This window comes from Salvelinus sp. IW2-2015, linkage group LG16 (genome assembly GCF_002910315.2).
Source record: "Salvelinus sp. IW2-2015 linkage group LG16, ASM291031v2, whole genome shotgun sequence".
In the NCBI taxonomy this organism is placed as follows: Eukaryota; Metazoa; Chordata; class Actinopteri; order Salmoniformes; family Salmonidae; genus Salvelinus; species Salvelinus sp. IW2-2015.
The window spans coordinates 31,922,058-31,942,794 of NC_036856.1; the positions used below are offsets into that span (position 1 = coordinate 31,922,058).

Consider the following 20,737-nt stretch of genomic DNA (forward strand, 5'->3'; position numbering starts at 1 on the left):
CAATAGGGCCAATCGGTGGCTTCAAAGCCTCTCATTGGCCAATACACAGCATCAGCAATACAGGGTTTATACACATCATTGGTCCGGTCCAGGGGGTGTACTTGTACATCAAGCTGCCTCATGCCACAGAAACAGGAGATTGGCTCAAGTCAAGGCTTGTGCAAGGCTACTTACTTTACTACATTTCTCCAGCCCCTATTATCAGCTGTTTAAACCCCCCCGCCAAAATAAAAAAAAGTAGGGTGGTGACCAATTTGTTAGTTGAATCTCAGAATCATAACAATGTTTAAGGGAACTAAGGTCACACACAATGATACTGTCCAAACAGACAAGTAATTTAGACATTTTCCTTTATTTGGTTTTATAGTGGATTAAATCAAGTGCTGATGGAACTAGCTACCTGGCTAAATTTGACACATTTACAGAAATGTTGATTGATGTTAAATGTCCCTGTCAAATAAATGTTGTAAATGATGTTAAATCCTCTCTACACATTTTAACTATTATTCTACTGAGGAGAGGAGAACCTCCCAAGGAAAAGGATGCTTTTGGTCTTATTATGCCTGATGAAGAAGAGGAAGGGGTGGTCAGCCGTGAAGTGTTCCTCTCGGAACATACAGAACGCTATCATCCCAGCAGTGGCGGCTGCAGCCTCCGTCCCCTCCTCGTTCACCTCCACAAAGGCCTTATGGGCCACCGTAGACAGGAAGAGACCCCCCTTCCCATTCATCCCAGACAGGTCGGCCAAACCCCCGACGAACACATCCTTCATGCCCATCTGGACCAGGGGATCATTCAGCTCGTAGTCCTCCTCCAGTTTGAACTTGGGCAGATGAACTATGATGTCCGTGCCCGTGTCCATGTTGGACCTGGTGGTCCACTCGTCCAGTTTCTCCATGGTCAGCTCACTCTCCAGCTAAATGGTACACAGAGTTAAAACACAGTCAGTATAGTGAAAAAGAGTAGCGTTGAAACACAGTTAAAACACAGTCAGTATATAGAATAAGTAGCATTGATAACACTCCATACATCAGATGATAAATTATACTGTAGTTGTGTTTTCAGCAGCCTACCCGGGCCTGACCCAAGTATACCACCTAGTGGCAAACGATGCGCAAAAAATGCTGACTTGCATTGATTTTGGGCCACAAATTCTAAAATGTTAGCATTTGGATACAAAACCAAAGCATGGATTGCTGTCATACCTTGTCCATCGGCTGCTTACAGAGTAAGGAAACCAATGTCTTGTAGTGTAGGGAACAGAGGGACAGGGAAGCGAACCCTGGTCGCTGGTGTGAAAGGCAAACACCCCACGCATCAATCAACTATGCAGTTATAGGAGGCTGTGTACAGTATACCTTCACTAGAGGATCAGATCCGTCAGTGGCCTCCTCAGGCAGCAGGACAAACATACTGAGCTCCTGGTCCACATAGGGAAGCTCCACGATCTGGAGGTTATAGTCTGGGACGTAGTTAAAGGGGAACTTCTTCATCTGGTGCATCATCTGAACTGGCTTGCTCTCACTCTGAAAAATCAGATTATTATAGACAAGGAGAATGAGTTCATCTGAACAATATAACTCCCAATAGGCCTATACAGTATAACTTGAAAGTTTGTCTCTTGGATGACGCATAAATGTGTCAAACTTGTGCCTGTAACACTGCTAAAAAGAAGGCCCATGTGAAGCGAGCCATTGAACCCTTTTTGGTTTTAAATAGCACCATATCTTCTAGCAGTTTAGTATATAGTAAATCCTTATATTATAATTCCATTATTTCATTACTGAGAATAAATATCTATCTAAATATTACTGCCAATATCCACCTGGTTTAGTTTGAAGGTCATCTCTTTGGTGTCTTTCTGGTCAAATCTGTTCAGCCAGTTTCCTTTGAAGTAGATGGCATTGACTAGAGCCAGCCTTGTCATACCACTGACTGTCCCTTGCTTCAGCAGATCTTTGATTTTATCTGTAAACGCACACACACACACACACACACACACACAATTAAACAAACGAAACCAAAAGCAGCTCTGAAACCAGAGGTCCCATCTGGCATTAATGCTGTCGGTAGGCATAGACAGATTTATTCATCACATGTTCAGTTCCATGTTAGCTGATTCTGATTACAGATCTGATAGTTGCTGTTTTTCAATCTAATGTGTGTGTTGTTGTATTTTTGTTGTCCCCCCCCAATGTATTGCACTACACATTTCCCAACTGGGATAATACATGTGATTGGTTAACTGATTGATATAGTAAATGATGATACTTTCTGTCTGCTGCTCCACCCAGCTGTTGATCTGTCCTCTGGTCTCCTCTGCTGCTCCGAGGAAGTCCACTGCCTTCATATCTGCACGGTAGAACTTCTGGGTGGATTCTAAGAACTCCTACATCAGAGTGAAACAGTTCAATAAAAGTAAAGAGAAGTACAGTAGAACTTCTGGGTGGATTCAGACAGCAGACAGTAATAGCACAGTCAGTCTCAATAAATCCATTTTCGCACAGGACTAGTATTACTAGAGAACGTTGGGTGTCATTATTACCCCTGTATGCCTGCAAATGTAATAAGATTGTATAGATTAGTAGAATGTCTGGGTGGATTCTAAGAACTCCTATGGCAGAGTGAAACAGTTCCATAAGATTAACTAGCCTCATGTACACAGATGTATAATTAAGCATTAAATCCCGAGGGGGGGTATATGGCCAATATATCACGGCTAAGGGCTGTTCTTATGCACAACACAACGCTAAGTGGCTGGATACCTCCCTTGCCGTGGTATATTGGCCATATACCACAAACCCCTGAGGTGCCTTATTACTATTATAAACTGGTTACCAATGTAATTAGAGCAGTAAAAATAAATGTTTTGTCATAACTGTGATATACGGTTTGAAATACCACAGCTGTCAGACAATCAGCAAACAGGGCTCAAACCATCCAGTTTATAATCAATAGTAAAATGTATTAATTGATTGATAATATAATAGCAAATGTCTGATTTGCAGGTATTTTGTCCAATGCTATACCGAAGCAAAATGAAAGAGGACACATGTAAAGGGACTGTTACTTGCATGAAAAGTATAGTTTATAGTGAAACTCACGGTCAGGAAGTTGCAGGTCTTCTCTCCATACAGACGGTTGGCCAGTTTCAGGATGTAAGTTGCAGAGGGAGAGTTGATATCTGCATTGAGTGTCTGGAAATCTGTGTGAATGTCTTTGGTGAAGTTGAATGACAGAGCCTGGGGAAGATTCAGAGAAAAGAAAGATGATTATAATGACGATGATGATGACATTGATGATAATAGTGATGATGATTATAGCGATGATAATGAATAAAGCTTGGACTGTGTACATAAAAGGTAAAAGAGTGCAGAGTACCTTTCAGATACAAACAGACAGTCGTGATGCCATGTACGCTACTGTGGATTTACAGCTTTGCTTGGAATCTGACTGACTGAGCGTGTGCTTCCCAAATGGCACCCTATTTCCTACATTGTGCACTTCTTTTGACCAGGGGCAGTTTCCCAAAAGCCTCTTAAGGCTAAGTTCATTGTTAGAATGGTTATAATGATGAACTTAGCCTTAAGATGCTTTTGGGAAACCGGGCCCAGAGCCCTATGGTCAAAAGTAGTGCACTACATACGGAATAGGGTGCGATTTGGGGCGCAGGGGGGAGTAACCTGTGGGTTTATAGCCCTCTCCGTGGTTACTAGGTTGCTGTGTGTTCCCAGAGGTATATACTGCTGTGCTACAGTCTAAAGTACAAGCTGAGCAGCTCTAATCAGTTTGTCTTCTACATATAGACACACACCCTGTCACATTATCAGATGTCTGGAGAATGGGCCTAACGAGTACAAAGCTTCATGTTACCTACTATAAGGGTGTGTGTGTGTGTGTGTGTGTGTGTGTGTGTGTGTGTGTGTGTGTGTGTGTGTGTGTGTGTGTGTGGTGCTTATATACGGCAAGTGTGTTTTTCTCTGTGTATTACCTTTGCCATCTGAGAGGCTGTGTCTCTTTTAGCCCCCAGGTAGACCATGGCCAGAGCTGAGCTGATACTGAATGGGGAGATGAAGATATTCCCTGTGTTGGTCTGACCCAGAGTGCGGTACAGCTCCAAGGCAAAGGCTGTGTTAGAGCTGCTGAGAGACGCCATGGCTGATGACTGGTCTGTCTGGAGAACGGATGAAAGCAATGTTTGACATATGCAGTGGTGTAAAGTACTTAGGTAAAAATACCCCAACAAACTACATAAGAAGTATCTGTACTTCACTATTTATATTTTTTACATTCCTACTTTTTACTCCATACATTTTCCCTGGCACCCAAAAGTACTAATTACATTTTGAATGCTTAGCAGGACAGGAAAATAATCTAATTCACACACTTATCAACCAAACATCCCTGGTCATCCCTACTGCCTCTGTTCTGGCGGACACACTTAACACATGATTGGTTTGTAAATGATGTCTGAATGTTGGAGTAAATAAAAAACAAGTAAATGGTGCCGTTTGGTTTGCTTAATATAAGGAATAAAAAAGTATTTTTGCTTCTACTTTTGATACTTAGGTATATTTTAAACCAAATACTTTTAGACTTTTACTCAATAGTATTTTACTGGGTTACTTTTACTTGAGTCATTTTCTATTAAGATATCTTTACTTTTACTAGTAAACCAAAATCTTGAGGGGTCTGTCAAAAGTTTTGCTCCTAATCATATTCTCTTTAGTTTGCACTGTATATCCTACTCAATGACATTGGCAATAGTGAAGTGGCGATGGTAGAATGTAATCATACATTTTAATTCGGCACTCTGTGATCGCATATCAATTGCTATAGAAAAGGCAAAATATCCATAAATAGCCTACATTATTCTAGTCGGGAGCAACCAGGAAGCAGAGGATAATGTAACTAAAAAGATATTCAACAGCTGAAAGCAAAACTTAAGCCGTCAAATCACACAATTTGTGTTGTTTTTTGGATTAGAAAAAAGTATATACACCAACCATTCTGCTTCTCTCTGTGTGAAAAGATCGAAAATGCGCAGTTCCAGTGAAAGATAAACAAAACAGAAGTAAAGACCGCAACTACGCCTTCCTCCTGAGATAACTACAAAAAAGCGTTGTAAATATGCCGCATTATCCCAAATCATTTAGCGCGTCTTTTATATATCATACTCACTGCTCTACTTGTGCAATAAAACCGGGTGGGGACTTGGCCTTCAGCCCACTGCCCCCATTGGTTCTCGAGGTGGGGACTGGACAGGCTTGTCCTGAATTACATGCTAATTTTACGGAAGTCAGTTCGCCTATTGATAAATGACATGTATTTCTCACCAGGCTACTACTTACTACCTGCTGGACGTGTGTTCCTCTGGAATATCAACTTTACAGAGATATAGGCCAAAGATGATGGATAAATGAAGATGTCACACTTTTCTTCTTCTTCTTCGGGATTTTGTTGGCGGATCGCGTCTAATTTAAGGTGCATACACCGCCACCTACTGTACTGGAGTGTGAGGCCATTCATGGCCTACCTACATTAAATTCTTCGTGAAACGGTACAATATAATTGGAGAAAAGGAAAACTGACTTGCCTAGTTAAGAGGTTAAATAAAATAAATAAATAAAAACTGGGCTAGAATCATCCTTTACATCCTCGGTCCGAGGTGGTCCTCACTGCAGGAACTTCATCCTCACTCTCGTCAGGTTCCAAGTCTGAGCTACTGGAACACGTATCCCTCTTTGCAGTTGACGCCAACCTTCCTTTCCACACTCCTACACAGCACCTGCCGCCACATCTAATTCATCTTCACTCTCGTCCCTCTCCATTTCTTATGGTTCTTCCAAAAGTTCTGTGAAACCCCTCGTTCCATGTTTCTTCAACCATTTCTGCTGTTCTCCTTTTTGTCTTGTCCATCATCTTCTCGTTCACCTGATCTTTTAGAAGACCTGTGTAATCCCCCACTCCATGTTTATTAATAATATGCTCCACTTTCTTCCTTATTTCCTTTTCTCCAATCGCTCTCGTTCTCCAAACATTTCTCCCTGTGCAATCTCTCCAACGCCTACCCCTTGTCTTGAGCACGCGCAGGCATAAAAGGTTACGGTTCACTGCATGCTATTTGTGGAATCAGATGTCCCACTCAGACCATAAAATGGATAGGTTCCGGTCCGGGTAGCTCTGCCATTGGCACCAATCAATGATGTATATAGATCTATCTATAAATAATGGGGCCAAAGTGTGACATGGAATCAACATTTCATAATGGTTTGAAACAAAAATGAAAAGGATTTTCATACATTTCTAGAGGAATAAAAGTGAATATATGCAAATTGGCCCGACATCTTTAAGCAGGTTCATAAAGACATTGGCATGTCAAATTCAAGGAATTTCAGGGACTTATTCAAGCACTTCATTGTACTTTTCAAGGACGTCAATGTTATAGAATTGTGTCATTTCTATAATTGTACATAGGGCATAGTATAGAACCCCCCCAAAAAAGCATGCAATAAGTGTCCAAAATGTAGGCCATCACCACTCAGAATAATGAGCGGTAGTGCGTAAAAATAATCTGTCCTCGGTTGCATCACTCACTACTGAGTTCCAAACTGGATCTGGAAGCAGCGTCAGCACAACAACTGTTAGGCGGAAGCTTCCTTAAATGGGTTTCCATGGCCGAGCAGCGGCACACAAGTCTAAGATCACCATGCGCAATGCCAAACATCGGCTGAGATTGGTGTAAATCTCGTCGTCATTGGACTCCGGAGCAGTGGAATTGCGTTCTCTGGAGTGATGAATCACGCTTCTCCATCTAGCAGTCAGACAGACGAACATGGGTTTGGCGGATGCCAGGAGAACGCTACCTGCCCGAATGCATAGTGCACACTGTAAGGTTTGGTGGAGGAGGAATAATGGTGGAAGAGATTCATGACATTTAGACGATTCTGTGCTTCCATCTTTGTGGCAGTTTGGGGAAGGCCCTTTCCTGTTTCAGCATGACAACGCCCCTGTGCACAAAGCAAGGTCCATACAGAAATGGTTTGTCGAGATCAGTGTCAAAGAACTTGACTGGCCTGCATCTAGTGGAAAGCCTTCCCAGAAGAGTGGAGGCTTTAATAGCAGCAAAGGGGGAGCCAACTCCATATTAATACCCATGGTTTTGGGATGAGATGTTCGACTAGCAGGTGTCCACATACTTTTGGTCATGTAGTGTACGGTAGCCTACACATCATACATATGTAGCATACACAGCATATCAAACAAGCAAAACACAGACAGGCAGTCAATATTGATTTAAGGTTATTTTTTCATCATCATTGCAAACATTGGCTAAACAGGGGGCAGCCTGCTGGCTTTATGGCAGCATAACTATAAAGATTACATCACACAGAACCCTAATTGTTTTGCCGCAATGCAATGTGTAGACTGAGTCTTGCTTGTGTTACGGCAATATCCATTACAACAAACCGAGAAGGTTGGAGCCTTCATATACATTTTTGGAACGTTCGTTGAAATCACAGCTGTTCAGAAATATGAGGCAGAGACATAGGCTACATCATCATATCAATCAAATTGGTTGAGGGTTCAGAAGAAGGTGAGTAAAAAGAAAGAGAAACGTGAATGTGTGTGTAAAATAACACATGCATAGAACATGATTCAGATACTTAACACAGCGCCCCTTGTCTGTCATCCAGTTTATACATAAATCATTGGCACCAATGCATTAGCCAACAAGCTCTCACAGTCTCACGTCAGATTTAGACTTTCATCCATGTTTCTCAAACGTCAAATTTCGAAGGTGTTCCAAACGTCAAATTCCTAAGTGTTAGGTTACTTCTCTTTATCCTTCCAAGGTTAAGTTTAGGTATTAACTCCAAATTCTTAAGATTAGGCATTAACTCTGAATGGTTGAGGTAATCTAAAACAATTTTCTATCGCTGGATTAGAACATGCAACCTTTGTAACCAGAGGCAGATGCTTACACCCAAAAGCCATCCCTGCCCACAATACCTTAACAAAGCCAAAGCCTACTTGAAGGTAACAGCGCTCACTGTCGCCCCAGTGGCCGGTTTCCACGTCATCTCTCGACATCCTGAGACGTGGATGAACGTCCAATACTGACTTGTATCACGGATGACCTGTCTTGGATTAGCATCAGGGTCTGGTCTGCTTAGTTAATTGAACCAGAAATAAGGAGCGAGTGACATGCGTCATTTCCTCTTCAGTCTCTGATACAGATTATCCAAACAGGAGCCTCTTTCCTGAATATGGCCCAGGGAACACTTGACACCCAGGTTGAGTTTTTAAAGCTTATATTCATTATCTCCAGGACCACCTCATGATCAGCATATGTGAAATGGTGGGCTTCTACGTTTTGTAGTGTGGGTCTTGACTTTTTAATGATTAACACATACACAACTTCATAGCAGTCAGAATAGACAGATGCCATTGCCAGCCACACCTTGAAAGAACCCACCATTACTGTGCAGCCAGGTGACTTTTGTCCCCTCAAGTACATTCCTGCCTCCTTGTACACCCACACATAGGCGGCATGTGAGTTTCTGTCTCTGTCCTGTTTCGGTCTCCACCCTTTTCTTTCTTATCAGTCACTCCTAAGGAGGTAACCTATGGCAACCAATGGAGAACAAAGATGGCTGATTCTCTCTATCAATGCCTCGCCCCACCCTCCCTTTCCTCCCCTCTCTCCCGCCTCTCTCTCAGCTGAGGTCACTCTTGCTCTCCCACAGTACCGGAGCTCTCCAATAGTCTCACTGTAGACCCAAAGGTTTTAGACTGTCAGCCCTCTTCAGGAATTAGGACTCAACACAGACACGCAGTAGATAAGGGGGAGAGGAGGGAGAGAGGAGGGGAGAGTTAGGAGGGAGGTAGAGAGAGAGAGAGAGAGAAGGGGAGGGGAGAGAGGGAGGTAGAGAGAGAGAGCAAGGGAGAGAGAGAGAGAGACGAGAGAGAGACAAGGGAGGCCAGGCCAGAGGAGGCCAAACAAAATCAATCATAACCCATGAACATGTCAGTTGTGGTTTGCTAGCGTGCGGAATGATCAAGCTGGAATGAAGATGTTCCAAACCTGTCATTTCTGATATGTTCCACATTCTTACTCTGACTATTAAACACATACCACACACAGTATAGAGAGACAGATGTGTTTAACTTGAAAATGTATCTCTTTCCTTGATATTTGTGACGACAACCCCCTACAGTGTCATTTCAAGATGTGTATCCACGGACATGTCCGCTAGAGGGAGTCCTGTACAAGAGTGTGATATGTATTGGTACACCTTGTTGGACATGATGCATGAATGAGCCTCTGTCAGTCTTCTGGGTCAAGATGGCCTGGTTCGTCCATTATACCTTTCAAAGACGATGGTCAGAATATTGTACATGATCCCCTTACCCTTTATCGTTAGGGGGGCAGGAGGTGCGTTCCTCTTAGAATTTGTGCAGACTGCGTACATTAACAAAACCCTCGGCCTAAAGCACATCCACATTATTGGTTCGCGGATCAACTGATTGTTCACCCGCACCCTGCCCGCAATTGCTAATAACCCATCTGCAACCGTCCGACTACACGTGATAAAGTGAAAATATGACGCCCGCACCCAACCATAACCAGCAAATAAAATGCGCTATAGGCCACAGACTGCAGAACTATTTTTTGACAGGGGGTTCAGGATTTTTAGTTGTTGCCTGATTTAGATATGTTTCTGCTTATAATTTCCAACATTTTGGTAGGTTATTTGTTACTCATCTTGTCTAGAATTAGATACACGTAGCTTCTCTTTTGTTGTTATATGTTGCCCTAGAAGGCTAAATAAACCCTTGCTCAACAGAATAATGTAATAGATCGATAGAATGAATAATTCAATCTAGTTGACAGTCAAGTTCTCTGTCATCTTTCGTGGAGTAAAGATGTTTAGGAACTGGGGAGAAAATGCAATAAAGCAACAAAAAAAACGGGAAAGCGTTTCTGTGCAAAATGTCCAAATGACGCTTGACAGGTTGTAAGGAAAAATAAAGCAGTGAAAACGACCCAATCAGTGTTTCTGATAATATTTCAGTTCGGCTTCGATGCATATTTTATGTGTTTGAAATACGATCAGCTTTTATTATACTTCTATGATGAAGACAGCACCTTTACAGATGGTATCTAACTGAGCATTTCATTCTCTCAAGATGCAGAAATAAAGAAAACATATTTCTCCACTCCTGTTCCCAAGTCCAAATTTTTCCTACATTTGGTGTTTAATTTTACTGAAATAAATTATTAATTCTGCAGGAGTTATAATTAAGGCTATATCGCTATTTGCACGGGACTAGTATTACTAGAGAACGTTGAATGTCCGTTATTCCAGAGGCGAAATCTTTTTTAAGATACATTTTGCGATTTTCAATTCATTCGCAAAGTCGATACATGTAGGTCCTATACATAGTCTTTGCGCAGCACTTCGTGCAATTTATCGAATCAGTTATTGTGTTCTTGCTCAAACCGCGAGCAACACCTGTCAAACTCAGACATTTGGAAGACTTGAGTAAAGTTGGCAAACTACCCTGTGAGTAAAAGCAAGATAAGTGCTACAGACATCACATAGCTCGTGCAGGGTCCTTTGAAAAGAACAGCAGCTACACTACCACTGCAAAAATGGCAGTCAAAAGTTAAAAACTTTGAATGAATTTTGGGGATGTTATATTGGGAGGAACTATACTCACAATGGGGGATAAAATCAACTTCGGATAGGTGTATGTTGATAGCCTGATTCCAGACCTGTTTGTGATGTCTGAACGCATGACAATGAGTGACAAGGAGATGACATGACATACAGATCTGGGATCAGTCTAGTATGGTGGTGAGGAAACTACTGAAGATTCATCAGGATATAAACACGATCCCATGTCCATTCTCAAAGAGTGTCTGACGTTTTGAAACAGTCCTCATTGTTATTATGGCTTATGCATGACCCTGCTGAGATGCATACAATACAGGCCTATCATAAGGTCATGTGGACAGCACCTGGGATTCTTCCTTGTTTTAGTTATTTAACTCCCAACGTCCTCTAACAGGGGACGTTTAGGGACACCCTGATCTGTGTCTCACACACACGCTTATAAGCTCCCATCACAAATGACTAAACAAATAAAGGCCTACAGATGACTCTATCCCCTAAAGCCTGGCGATCAGGCTGCTGTAGAGTTGACACAATGCTGTGACACACCACGAGACACAGGTTGCGTCTCAAATGGCACCCTCTTCTGTACATAGGGTATTACTTATGACCAGGGACCATAGGACTCTGGTCATAGTAGTGCACTATGTAGGGAAGAGGGTGCCATTTGAGACGCACACAGTGAGGGAATAACAGACTAAATCCGGTAGTAGGCTAGGTAGTGGAAGAAAACACACCTACTACTTCAAACAACCAACAAAACGTTTCCTTGAAAGAGAATAAACAAGTACATGATGATCAGTTTGTTCCAGAATAACAGTGAAAGAGTTAAGATAAAGCCAAACTCCAGGACATGTTACCTGTTCTGAACATCAGTCTGTAAGGACAGGCTAGCCGTCTATATTATACCACAGGAAGGTTATTAGAGCTCTAGGACAGCTTACCTGTTCTGAACATCAGTCTGTAAGGACAGGCTAGCCGTCTATATTATACCACAGGAAGGTTATTAGAGCTCTAGGACAGCTTACCTGTTCTGAACATTAGTCTATAATGACAGGCTAGCCCATCTATATAAGACCACAGGTAGGTTATTAGAGCCTCAGTCTTAACCTCTATGGTTTAAGTTATCTGCACCAAGTGTGTGTGTGTGTGTGTGTTTGTGTCTGCGTACGCGCTTATTTGTGTGTTACTGAATAGTGCTTGAGGTGAATAGTTCAGGGTGGGTCACTGGGCACTACAGCTCACCGAATGTTTATGGAATTAATCTCCCTTTAAATGGTCTGTAGAAGTGAATGTCCTCTTTACAAGAAACTGAATCAGGTGCTGCGTGTTTGATACAACTGTTGAAATCTCTCTGGTGACAGGAGTGAGTTGTGTCCCAAATTGCACCCTCTTCCCTATGCAATGCACTACTTTTCACCAGTTATAAAGGAAATAGGGTGCCATCGGGCCCTGGTCAAAAGTAGTGCACTATATAGAGAATAGGGTGCCATTTGGGACGTAGCCAGAGACAGGTGCCTGTGGTGCCCGAGACCTCATCCTGCAGTGACCACCGTGTATTTCTGTCACCTAGTGCGCCACTGCCGTGGAGTGTCACTCAGATTTCTGTGCCCATGCATCAAAACGTTTAGTCTAACGTCAGTCAACGGATTCAGTGGAAACGATACACACTCTTACCACAGAATCACACAGGCTAAATTTGAAGTTCATATCGGATGATGTCAGTGCAGACTAGTAGGCCTTTCCTAACCAAGAGTGGCGATCTCAACCATCAGCATCAAATAGCTGTGGCATATCAACACCTCACTTAAAGTGGCACGCCAGTCTCCTTTTCACCTCATTTAACACCTGACTTAACAAAGGCACATCTCAATAGGTGGTCCAGGTATGTCATGACAGTGGGGGTGGGCCTTTCCTCCTTTGTTCTCTATTGCTCCTCTAATGTTCCTCAAGCAAGGGGGAGGCCGATGACATCATGACTTCCCATCAAACCAACTCACTGAATGCCCTACTCCTTGAAGTTTGCAATATTTTTCTACGCTTTAATGTGTGTAATTTACTATATTTAGAGAAAGGGGATACCTAGTTGCACAACTGAATGCATTCAACTGAAATGTGTCTTCCGTATTTAACGGAGGTCTGCTTTAATCGACATCATCAGCACCCAGGGAGCAGTTATGGGGGTGAACTGCACTGCTCAAGGCCAGAACAGCAGATTTCCCACCTTTCCAGCTTGAGGATTCAAACCAGCAACCTTTCGGTTACTGGCCGAACGCACTTAACCGCTAAGCTACCTGCCGCCCTGGGATATCACTTCAACAGGAAAAGTTCAAAAATCACAGGAGGACGTCTTTAAAGATGCCCTATCAAACTTCTGTATAATTTCAGCCAGTAGTTTTGAAAGTGGTGCTCACCAGCCAAAAGCGGTCCCTGTTTTTTGTGTACTACGTCTTCAAATTGTGTACTACATCCATTTCGTATGATATGTTACAAATCCAATTTGTACTATATGTTACGAATTTGTTGTTCTTATGATCGTGGAGTGCATCTTTAACCACAGACAGGCGGTATCAAAACACGTCTTATTTCCCAGATGGCGCAGTGGTCTAAGGCACTGCATTGCAGTGCTAGCTGTGCCTCCAGAGACTCTGGGTTCGAGCCCAGGCTCTGGCGCAGCTGGCCGCGACCGGGAGGTCCATGGGGCGACGCACAATTGGCCCAGCGTCGTCCGGGTTAGGGAGGGTTTGGCCGGTAGTGATATCCTTGTCTCACTGCGCACTAGCGACTCCTGTGGCGGGCCGGGCACAGTGTGCGCTGACCAGGTCGCTAGGTGTACAGTGTTTCCTCCGACACATTGGTGCGGCTGGCTTCTGGGTTGGATGTGCGCTGTGTTAAGAAGCAGTGCGGCTTGGTTGGGTTGTGTTTCGGAGGACGCATGGCTCTCAACCTTCGTCTCTCCCGAGCCCGTACGGGAGTTGTAGCGATGAGACAAGACAGTAACTACTAACAATTGGATACCATGAAATTGGGGTAAGAAAATTAAAAATACACATCTTATTTCACACCACAAATGATATCAAATCCCTGCATTTTAGTATTTGTGGAAGATATAAACCCTAGTCCATGCATGCATGCACAAAACATGATGGTCAGACAGCTTTCATGCTCAGACTCAGCGTATCCAACACACACACACACTGCATCTTAGTGCTAGAGGCGTCACTACAGACCCTGGTTCGATTCCAGGCTGTATCACAACCGGTCGTGATTGGGAGTCCCATAGGGCAGCGCACAATTAGCCCAGCGTCGTCCAGGTTAGGGTTTGGCCGTTGTATGCCGTCATTGTAAATAAGAATTTGTTCTTAACTGACTTGCCTAGTTAAATAAAATACAAAATAAAAACACACACAGAGCTGTGACCTTCTGATAGATCCCACAGGAATCTGTCCTACTGCTTCTGATGGAGATTCCAGGCAAGATTAAGTACAACCACTAGCAAACTGTGTCAGGTTATACTGTTTTTCATCTGTCAACACACAGACAAACACACACCCATGCCCCCCCCACACACACAAATTCAGTGATTTATATAGTGCAGCAATGCAGACAGTTAACACGCCATCTCAGGTTCCACATGCATCCAGAATACCATACAGTTAATATGGAGATCTATAAATTGCTTGAACTAACTGTAGGCTCCACAGCCCCAGCCAGACCTGCCCCTTGAGGGGCTCAGTGGCGCCTGCTGCTGGTGCTTCTTGTCTTGACTTATAAACTGAATTGCTGTGGCCTAGGGTTGTTCAGCGGTCTAAGCTGCTGTCTCTGACACACACACACACTGCTGCAGCATGGGTTTGATTCTGGCACCCTAATATTTCAGCACAACTCCCCTCTATCTTTCCTCTCTATCTATCCTATCCAATAAACAGAAAATACAAGGAGTGGGACTGCTCCATGCCTTTAAAAAAACAAATAGCATTGCTCTCTCAGAACTGGGCAACAAGGTTATAAGACTCTCCAATGAGTGTTCTCTAATGACCTGTATCATTTAAAGTGCTGTAGAGAAATTAAACCCATCTGACGTTGTAGCCCTTGAAGACTAAACTTCTAAAGAATTTAGAAGACATAAAAATACAAGATATCGCATTCAGTAGAAATATAGGACTTGTCATGCATATCATACTGTAGGTGTATCATTCAGGACAAATCCAAGCAGTGTAGCATATGATAAGCATGACATCTTACAGGACTACTATACACAGAGCCTCATGACCAGTAATACTACAGGATGCCACTATAACGGACACTAATTAACGTTGGGCTATCTTTAGTCCGACCACAAAGGCAAACATTTATCTCAATGCCAAACACAGGGGCCTGGAGAACAGCACTGCTAAACACTGTTGGGTTGGAACAGATCTGTATGTCAGAGAGAGACAGAGTTAATAAAGGCTAGTGTTACGAAAACAGCGAGAGATAGAGAGAGAGAGTGATAGAGGACATGAAGAGGGAGGGGGCACAGAGAGAAAGAGACAGAGAAAGAGGTGTGCGAGCGAAAGAGAGAGAGAGAAGAGATATTTAGAAAGAGAGACAGGTGTGTGCATGTGTGAGAATGAGAGCTAGAGAGAATGAGGAGATATAGAGGTGAAGGGAGAATATATAGATTAACAGACATGGGGGTTTAGAGCAGTGAGTGCCAGTGACCCTTGGGGTTAGAGGTTGTCCAGCTGGACCATAAAAGTACTAAATATACTGAGGCCAGGTGGAGGGGGCCTTCCCACTCATAGCTTTATGAGCAACCATTAACCTTATGGGTAAACCTTATGGGTATCCTTATGGCCAACTATCCTGCACCCATTACACATAAACCATGACCTATAGAGAAGCAATGCATGGGTAAAATCAATGGGAAAGCCAAGCCAGAATAAAAAGCCATACTACATACACTACAGTTAAAACGTTTGGTGGTCACTTAGAAATGTTCTAGTTTTTGAAAGAAAAGCAATTTTTGTCCATTAAAATAACATCAAATTGATCAGAAATACAGTGTAGACATAGTTAATGTTGTAAATGACTATTGTAGCTGGAAACGGCAGATTTTTTATGGAATATCTACATATGTGTACAGAGGCCCATTATCAGCAACCAATACTCCTGTGTTCTAATGGCACGTTGTGTTAGCTAATCCAAGTTTATAATTTTAAAAGGCTAATTCATCATTAGAAAACCCTTTTGCAATTATGTCACAGCTGAAAACGGTTGTTTAAGAAGCAATAAAACTGGCCTTCTTTAGACTAGTTGAGCATCTGGAGCGTCAGCATTTGTGGGTTCGATTACAGMCTCAAAACGGGCAGAAACAAAGKARTTTCTTCTGAAACTCGTCAATCTATTCTTGTTCTGAGAAATGAAGGCTATTCCATGTGAGAAATTGCCAAGGAACTGAAGATCCGGTACAACGCTGTGTACTACTCCCTTCACAGAACAGCGCAAACTGGCCCTAACCAGAATAGAGTGTGTGGGAGGCCCTGGTGCACAACTGAGCAAGAGGACATGTACATTAGAGTGTCTAGTTTGAGAAACAGACGCCTCACAAGTCCTCAACTGGCAGCTTCATTAAATAGTACCCGCAAAACACCAGTCTCAACGTCAACAGTGAAGAGGCGACTCTGGGATGCTGGCATTCTAGGCAGACAAATTATGTATGACATTGTGGTTACAATAAAGAATGTAGCCCATCATGCAAATGTTTCCTATTAGCAGGACACAATACTTTTTATAGCCCGGCTACTGTTGTGAAAATCCCTCAACTTGCAATGTATTCGATGCTTAATTACTCCAAAGTGTTACATTTCTAACTCAAAGCAGCATTTCTTCATCAACATCTTTATGCTTTCGTTAATCTTCTTGATCTTCTTCCTTTTGTTCTGTAGCAATTTTYATGCAATTGCTCAAGGGCCATGGTTGATTCGTCTGTTAAAATGACGTTATTGAATGTCTCGCCAGCTTTGATCAATGCCTGGGCCTGCAGAACGCAAAGTTCTTTGTCAGACGAATCATTGGGTCGAATCTACAGAAATGTTCTCATAATTAAAAAATATATATATAAAACATATCTTACCGAGCCTTTCCATAAGTCCACTCAAGTTTCTTCAACTGTCTTCTGACTGTGATTAGAGCGATGTTGATGTTGTGCCATGATGCCAGCAGATTCCAGACTGCATTTGCAGATCGCCCATCATCTTCATTCATCAGTGAGTCAATGGCTTGAATAGTCATTAACTCACTCACAGGTTGAAAAGGGCAAGGAACGAGATGGAGTCACAATCCATGCCAGACACACCTGTGAGCTCTGGAACTCCACCTCCAACAGGCAGAGTCAACATACAGTACAGTACGTGGCGGGTTCGTCAGGTTTTCGGTTCACCCTGACATTTCCATTCCTCTTCTGACAACAGAACTTGACCAACAGCTCACCAGGCACAGCAAGGGCCGCCCGGACCGTTATGCTGTTCTGTTATTCCAAGGATGTGTAACCGAAAAGAGATACCATGAGTGGACAGAGAATGTGGACAAAGAATACATAGCCTTCCCGCTGTGGACGTCTATTTCAACACCGTTTGGCGCTGCTCTGAGACAAGCATGGAAAAACGAACATTTTCAAATATTCCATGATATTCTTAAGATACGTGTTGACTGAATAAAAGCAAGTGATGTCTGCTAAATAATCAAGCTAGGTTTCTCCAGAAATAAATAGTTCTAAATAACAAACTGGCTTTATTTACAAATTAGTGAGAATGTCTCACCCCATGTTCAAGAATGGCCTTTTTCCTCTCTCACTCTAGGTTAAATGAAAACAAAATCTCCAAAATATCATTACTTTTTAAACAAAGCGATTATTACTAATTAATTTAGAATTATATAAAAGCCCCTTAGATATTCTCAGAGATCCTAACGTAAAATGCCCCTTAGATATTAATATAGAGTCCTCCAATCCTCTAAATGTAAATTGTCAGAGAATCACATCATTGAAAAAAATATTTTTAGATATACTGTTAAATGGTGTAGGTCTTACTTATTTAAAGAGCATATTGAAGTTAGAAGCAAAAGCCTACAAATAATTTAGCGCCGTTCCGCGCTGCTCTTGTAATGAATACTCATGGAGAACGTGTAGATTGACGCGCAAAGCGCGGCAGGTGTTAATTTCGCTTTCGTAGAAGGCAGGAATCGTGGTTGCAGGCAATGGTTATACACAGGTAGGTAAACAGGCAGGTGAATCAAAACTAGGACTGAAGGCTATAACTGGTTCTCACAAATGAGCTAGGAAAAGGCTTAGTAGATTCAAAACGAGCAATACCTCACAAAGGCACAAACATAATGAACTGAACTAAATAAGGAGCTGATGAGACCAGGTGAGTAACTAACACAGGTGAAATCAATGAACAAAAATAAAAGACAGGGCTATGTTCAAGAACACAAAGAAACTGGGCTACGTTCAAGAACACAACAAAACAGAACACAGGGTTGACTAAGAAAATAAATACAGAACCTTACAGCTCTGAGGCAAGCATTGGGACTGGTCTGGATAAATCAATTAGATTTTTTTTCTCACTTAATCTCCATTTGGGTATTGGTTAGACAATAATTAGAAAATGATGGTGCAGAAATGTTATGCTCTTAGAGTAACCTTTATTTAACTAGGCAAGTCAGTTAAGAACAAATTCTTATTTACTAGAACAGCCTACTCCTTCCTCCCGTTGTACAGCGCCATATTTTCCATTCCCATCCTAATGGAAACCCTGATTGTTTCGTTTTTCATTTTTCTCTGAATAGAAACAGCATAATATGAATCAAATTAATTAAGCCACATTTCTTAAAATCAATCCCATATACTATGTTATTACAAAAAAGGTGTTACATTCTCTGGTAATGCCAATACGGAGACTATCAAACGCTTCTCAAAGATGCCCTCTGGTGGTCAAACTAACAATAACTTGAATTAACAGAAAAAATGGCTGACAAATAGATAACGTGCCACAGAAGGCTGCAGCTGCCCGCAAGATGTGCCGCAGTATGACGCAACTTTAAAAGAGGAAGCACTGTGTGGGTTTTGATAATTGCGTTGTTTGCTCTATAACCTGTTAGTTCATATGCCTTGCAGCTGTGATATATAGGCCCAAGGACGAGACAATAAGAAGACACAGTGGCAGAATAATTTCAACCGCACCTTCGTTTCATTACAAAACTGGAGATCAACATCTGTCTGGTGAAGTCCACAAAGCATATTGTTTGTAACAAACAGTTACATGACCTACTACAGCATGTTCAAGCAAGTTAATGTTTCTGAGATTTGCAGACTACTAAACAACTATTGATTTAGAACCACAGAGAGTTACTGCAAGAAAATAGGAGCTGCCTCCACTAATCCAGCACCATATCAACTTCAACTTCATAAAATCATCTATGTTTGTCTAATACAGTGACAACTAAAAGATACCGAAAATGATTTTGTCCAATCAACGTAAGCTAAATATGATTTGGCTGTCCATGGTTCGGATTTCTCTGTGTGTGTGTGTGTGTGTGTGCAAGTAGAAAAAACAGGTTGACTCACTAACCCTACTTGTAGAGAAATGCCAATGCCATCCTTTCATGTTGACGAAACGGTATATGACATACAGAAACGGTCTATGACATACAGTACACTTTTAGTTTTTGTTGTCAATGGCTACCTGGCTAAAATGCTTGCTCACTAGCATAACTTCCTTTCATGGGCAACGATGACCCAGCAAGTTAACATTAGCTAGTTAACATTAGCTTAGTTAACATTAGCTCGTTAACATTAGCTTACTAGATCTAGCTACACATTGAACTTTGAACACATTGAACTATCCTCTCAGGCCAGGGACACAATGTAAGAACTTATGGTTGGATCAGATACTCTGTTTTAATCATTGGCCAGTATGGAGAATTAAGTAAAACCCACAAGTCCAAATTGATACCTCCATCCATGGCTAATTTAGGGAAGGGACAATTTTAGCTAGCTAGCTAGTCACCAGAGGACAACAACACAACGAGATGCAACAATATTTTTTTTTCCTGTTATTTGATGTTTTGTTCTCAATGTGATGGAATTGGTGAAAATCCAAACTGACTTCACTTAACACTTTTTTTGGGGTGCACCAGGACCATTCACAGTTGAGCTCACTCAGTTTAGCTCAACGCTGATTGGCTATTATTATTTATTTTTTTCACTGGTGTCACAATTCCAAAAGTGGTGATGAAGGAGTCATGCGCAGAGAGCAGGGTAGTGAGAAGCAAGTGGATTTAATATTCCAAAAGAATATAACGAGACGGCTACGCCACACATACAAGGGCGCGTCAAGTACAGTCCAAAACAAACAGGACAAAATCCACATGGAACAGACACCACAAGAAAATACGACACCACAAACAGAAAAACAAGCCCGCACAAAAGTCGGCGGGCCAACTGGGTTTAAATAGCCCACAATAAACCTAAACACAAAACAGGTGTAACAAATCAGACAAAACTAAATGAAACAGAAAAGGGGATCGGTGGCAGCTAGTAGGCCGGAGACGACGACCGCCGAGCGCCGCCCGAACGGGAAGAGGCACCATCTTCGGCGGGATTCGTAACAACTGGCTTCCCTTGCATTTAATTCTACGGGTGGCAACAATGTCATACTCTTTTTGACCAGACAGCATCAGATAGGCCTAGATGGGCTACACATACAGAGAGGTGCTGTTTCGCTCGCTCGGATGCCTTCTCAGGAGAGATACATTCAGCCTCTTGCGAATTGAAGGAAAATTATGAAACAGAGAGACGAAAGATACATTATTTGAATACTATTTGAATATATTTATATATTTATATATATATTTGAATATATTATTTGAATACACAGGATCTATATTCTTATATACATTTTTAAATGTTGATCCTCCCCTGTGGTCATGCCTTTAAACCCCCATCATCTCTCTCCCTTATTTCAACCACTCTCCAGTTGTCAGCCCTCTGTTAACCTCATCTCCCTTACACC

At 42.2% G+C, this 20,737-nt stretch overlaps 1 protein-coding gene across 5 annotated transcripts; it reads right to left on the reverse strand.

Annotated features, from left to right (window-relative positions):
- Window positions 1-333: 333 nt before the first annotated feature.
- Window positions 334-5,461, reverse strand: LOC111975863 (leukocyte elastase inhibitor). Of its 5 annotated transcripts, none has more exons than XM_024004521.1 (7): window positions 5,355-5,461; window positions 3,992-4,174; window positions 3,105-3,242; window positions 2,272-2,389; window positions 1,826-1,968; window positions 1,359-1,526; window positions 334-916 (listed from the first exon to the last, which is right to left on the reverse strand). In XM_024004521.1, the coding sequence occupies exons 2-7, from the start codon at window positions 4,154-4,156 to the stop codon at window positions 509-511; spliced, it is 1,140 nt and encodes a 379-aa protein (XP_023860289.1). In that variant the 5' UTR covers window positions 4,157-4,174; window positions 5,355-5,461; the 3' UTR covers window positions 334-508. The 5 variants fall into 5 exon arrangements, with proteins under 5 accessions (XP_023860289.1, XP_023860288.1, XP_023860290.1 ...); XM_024004520.1 differs by having other exon boundaries at window positions 5,352-5,460; XM_024004522.2 differs by having other exon boundaries at window positions 5,337-5,456.
- Between the last annotated feature and the right edge of the window lie 15,276 nt (window positions 5,462-20,737).

Bases quoted from the DNA above. Each gene is read 5' to 3' on its own strand.
- LOC111975863 (XM_024004518.2), bottom strand. The intron at 2,390-3,104 runs GTGAGTTTCACT...ACTCTGATGTAG, and splicing joins AGACCTGCAACTTCCTGACC to GAGTTCTTAGAATCCACCCA. The intron at 917-1,358 runs GTATACTGTACA...TGTACCATTTAG, and splicing joins GATCTGATCCTCTAGTGAAG to CTGGAGAGTGAGCTGACCAT.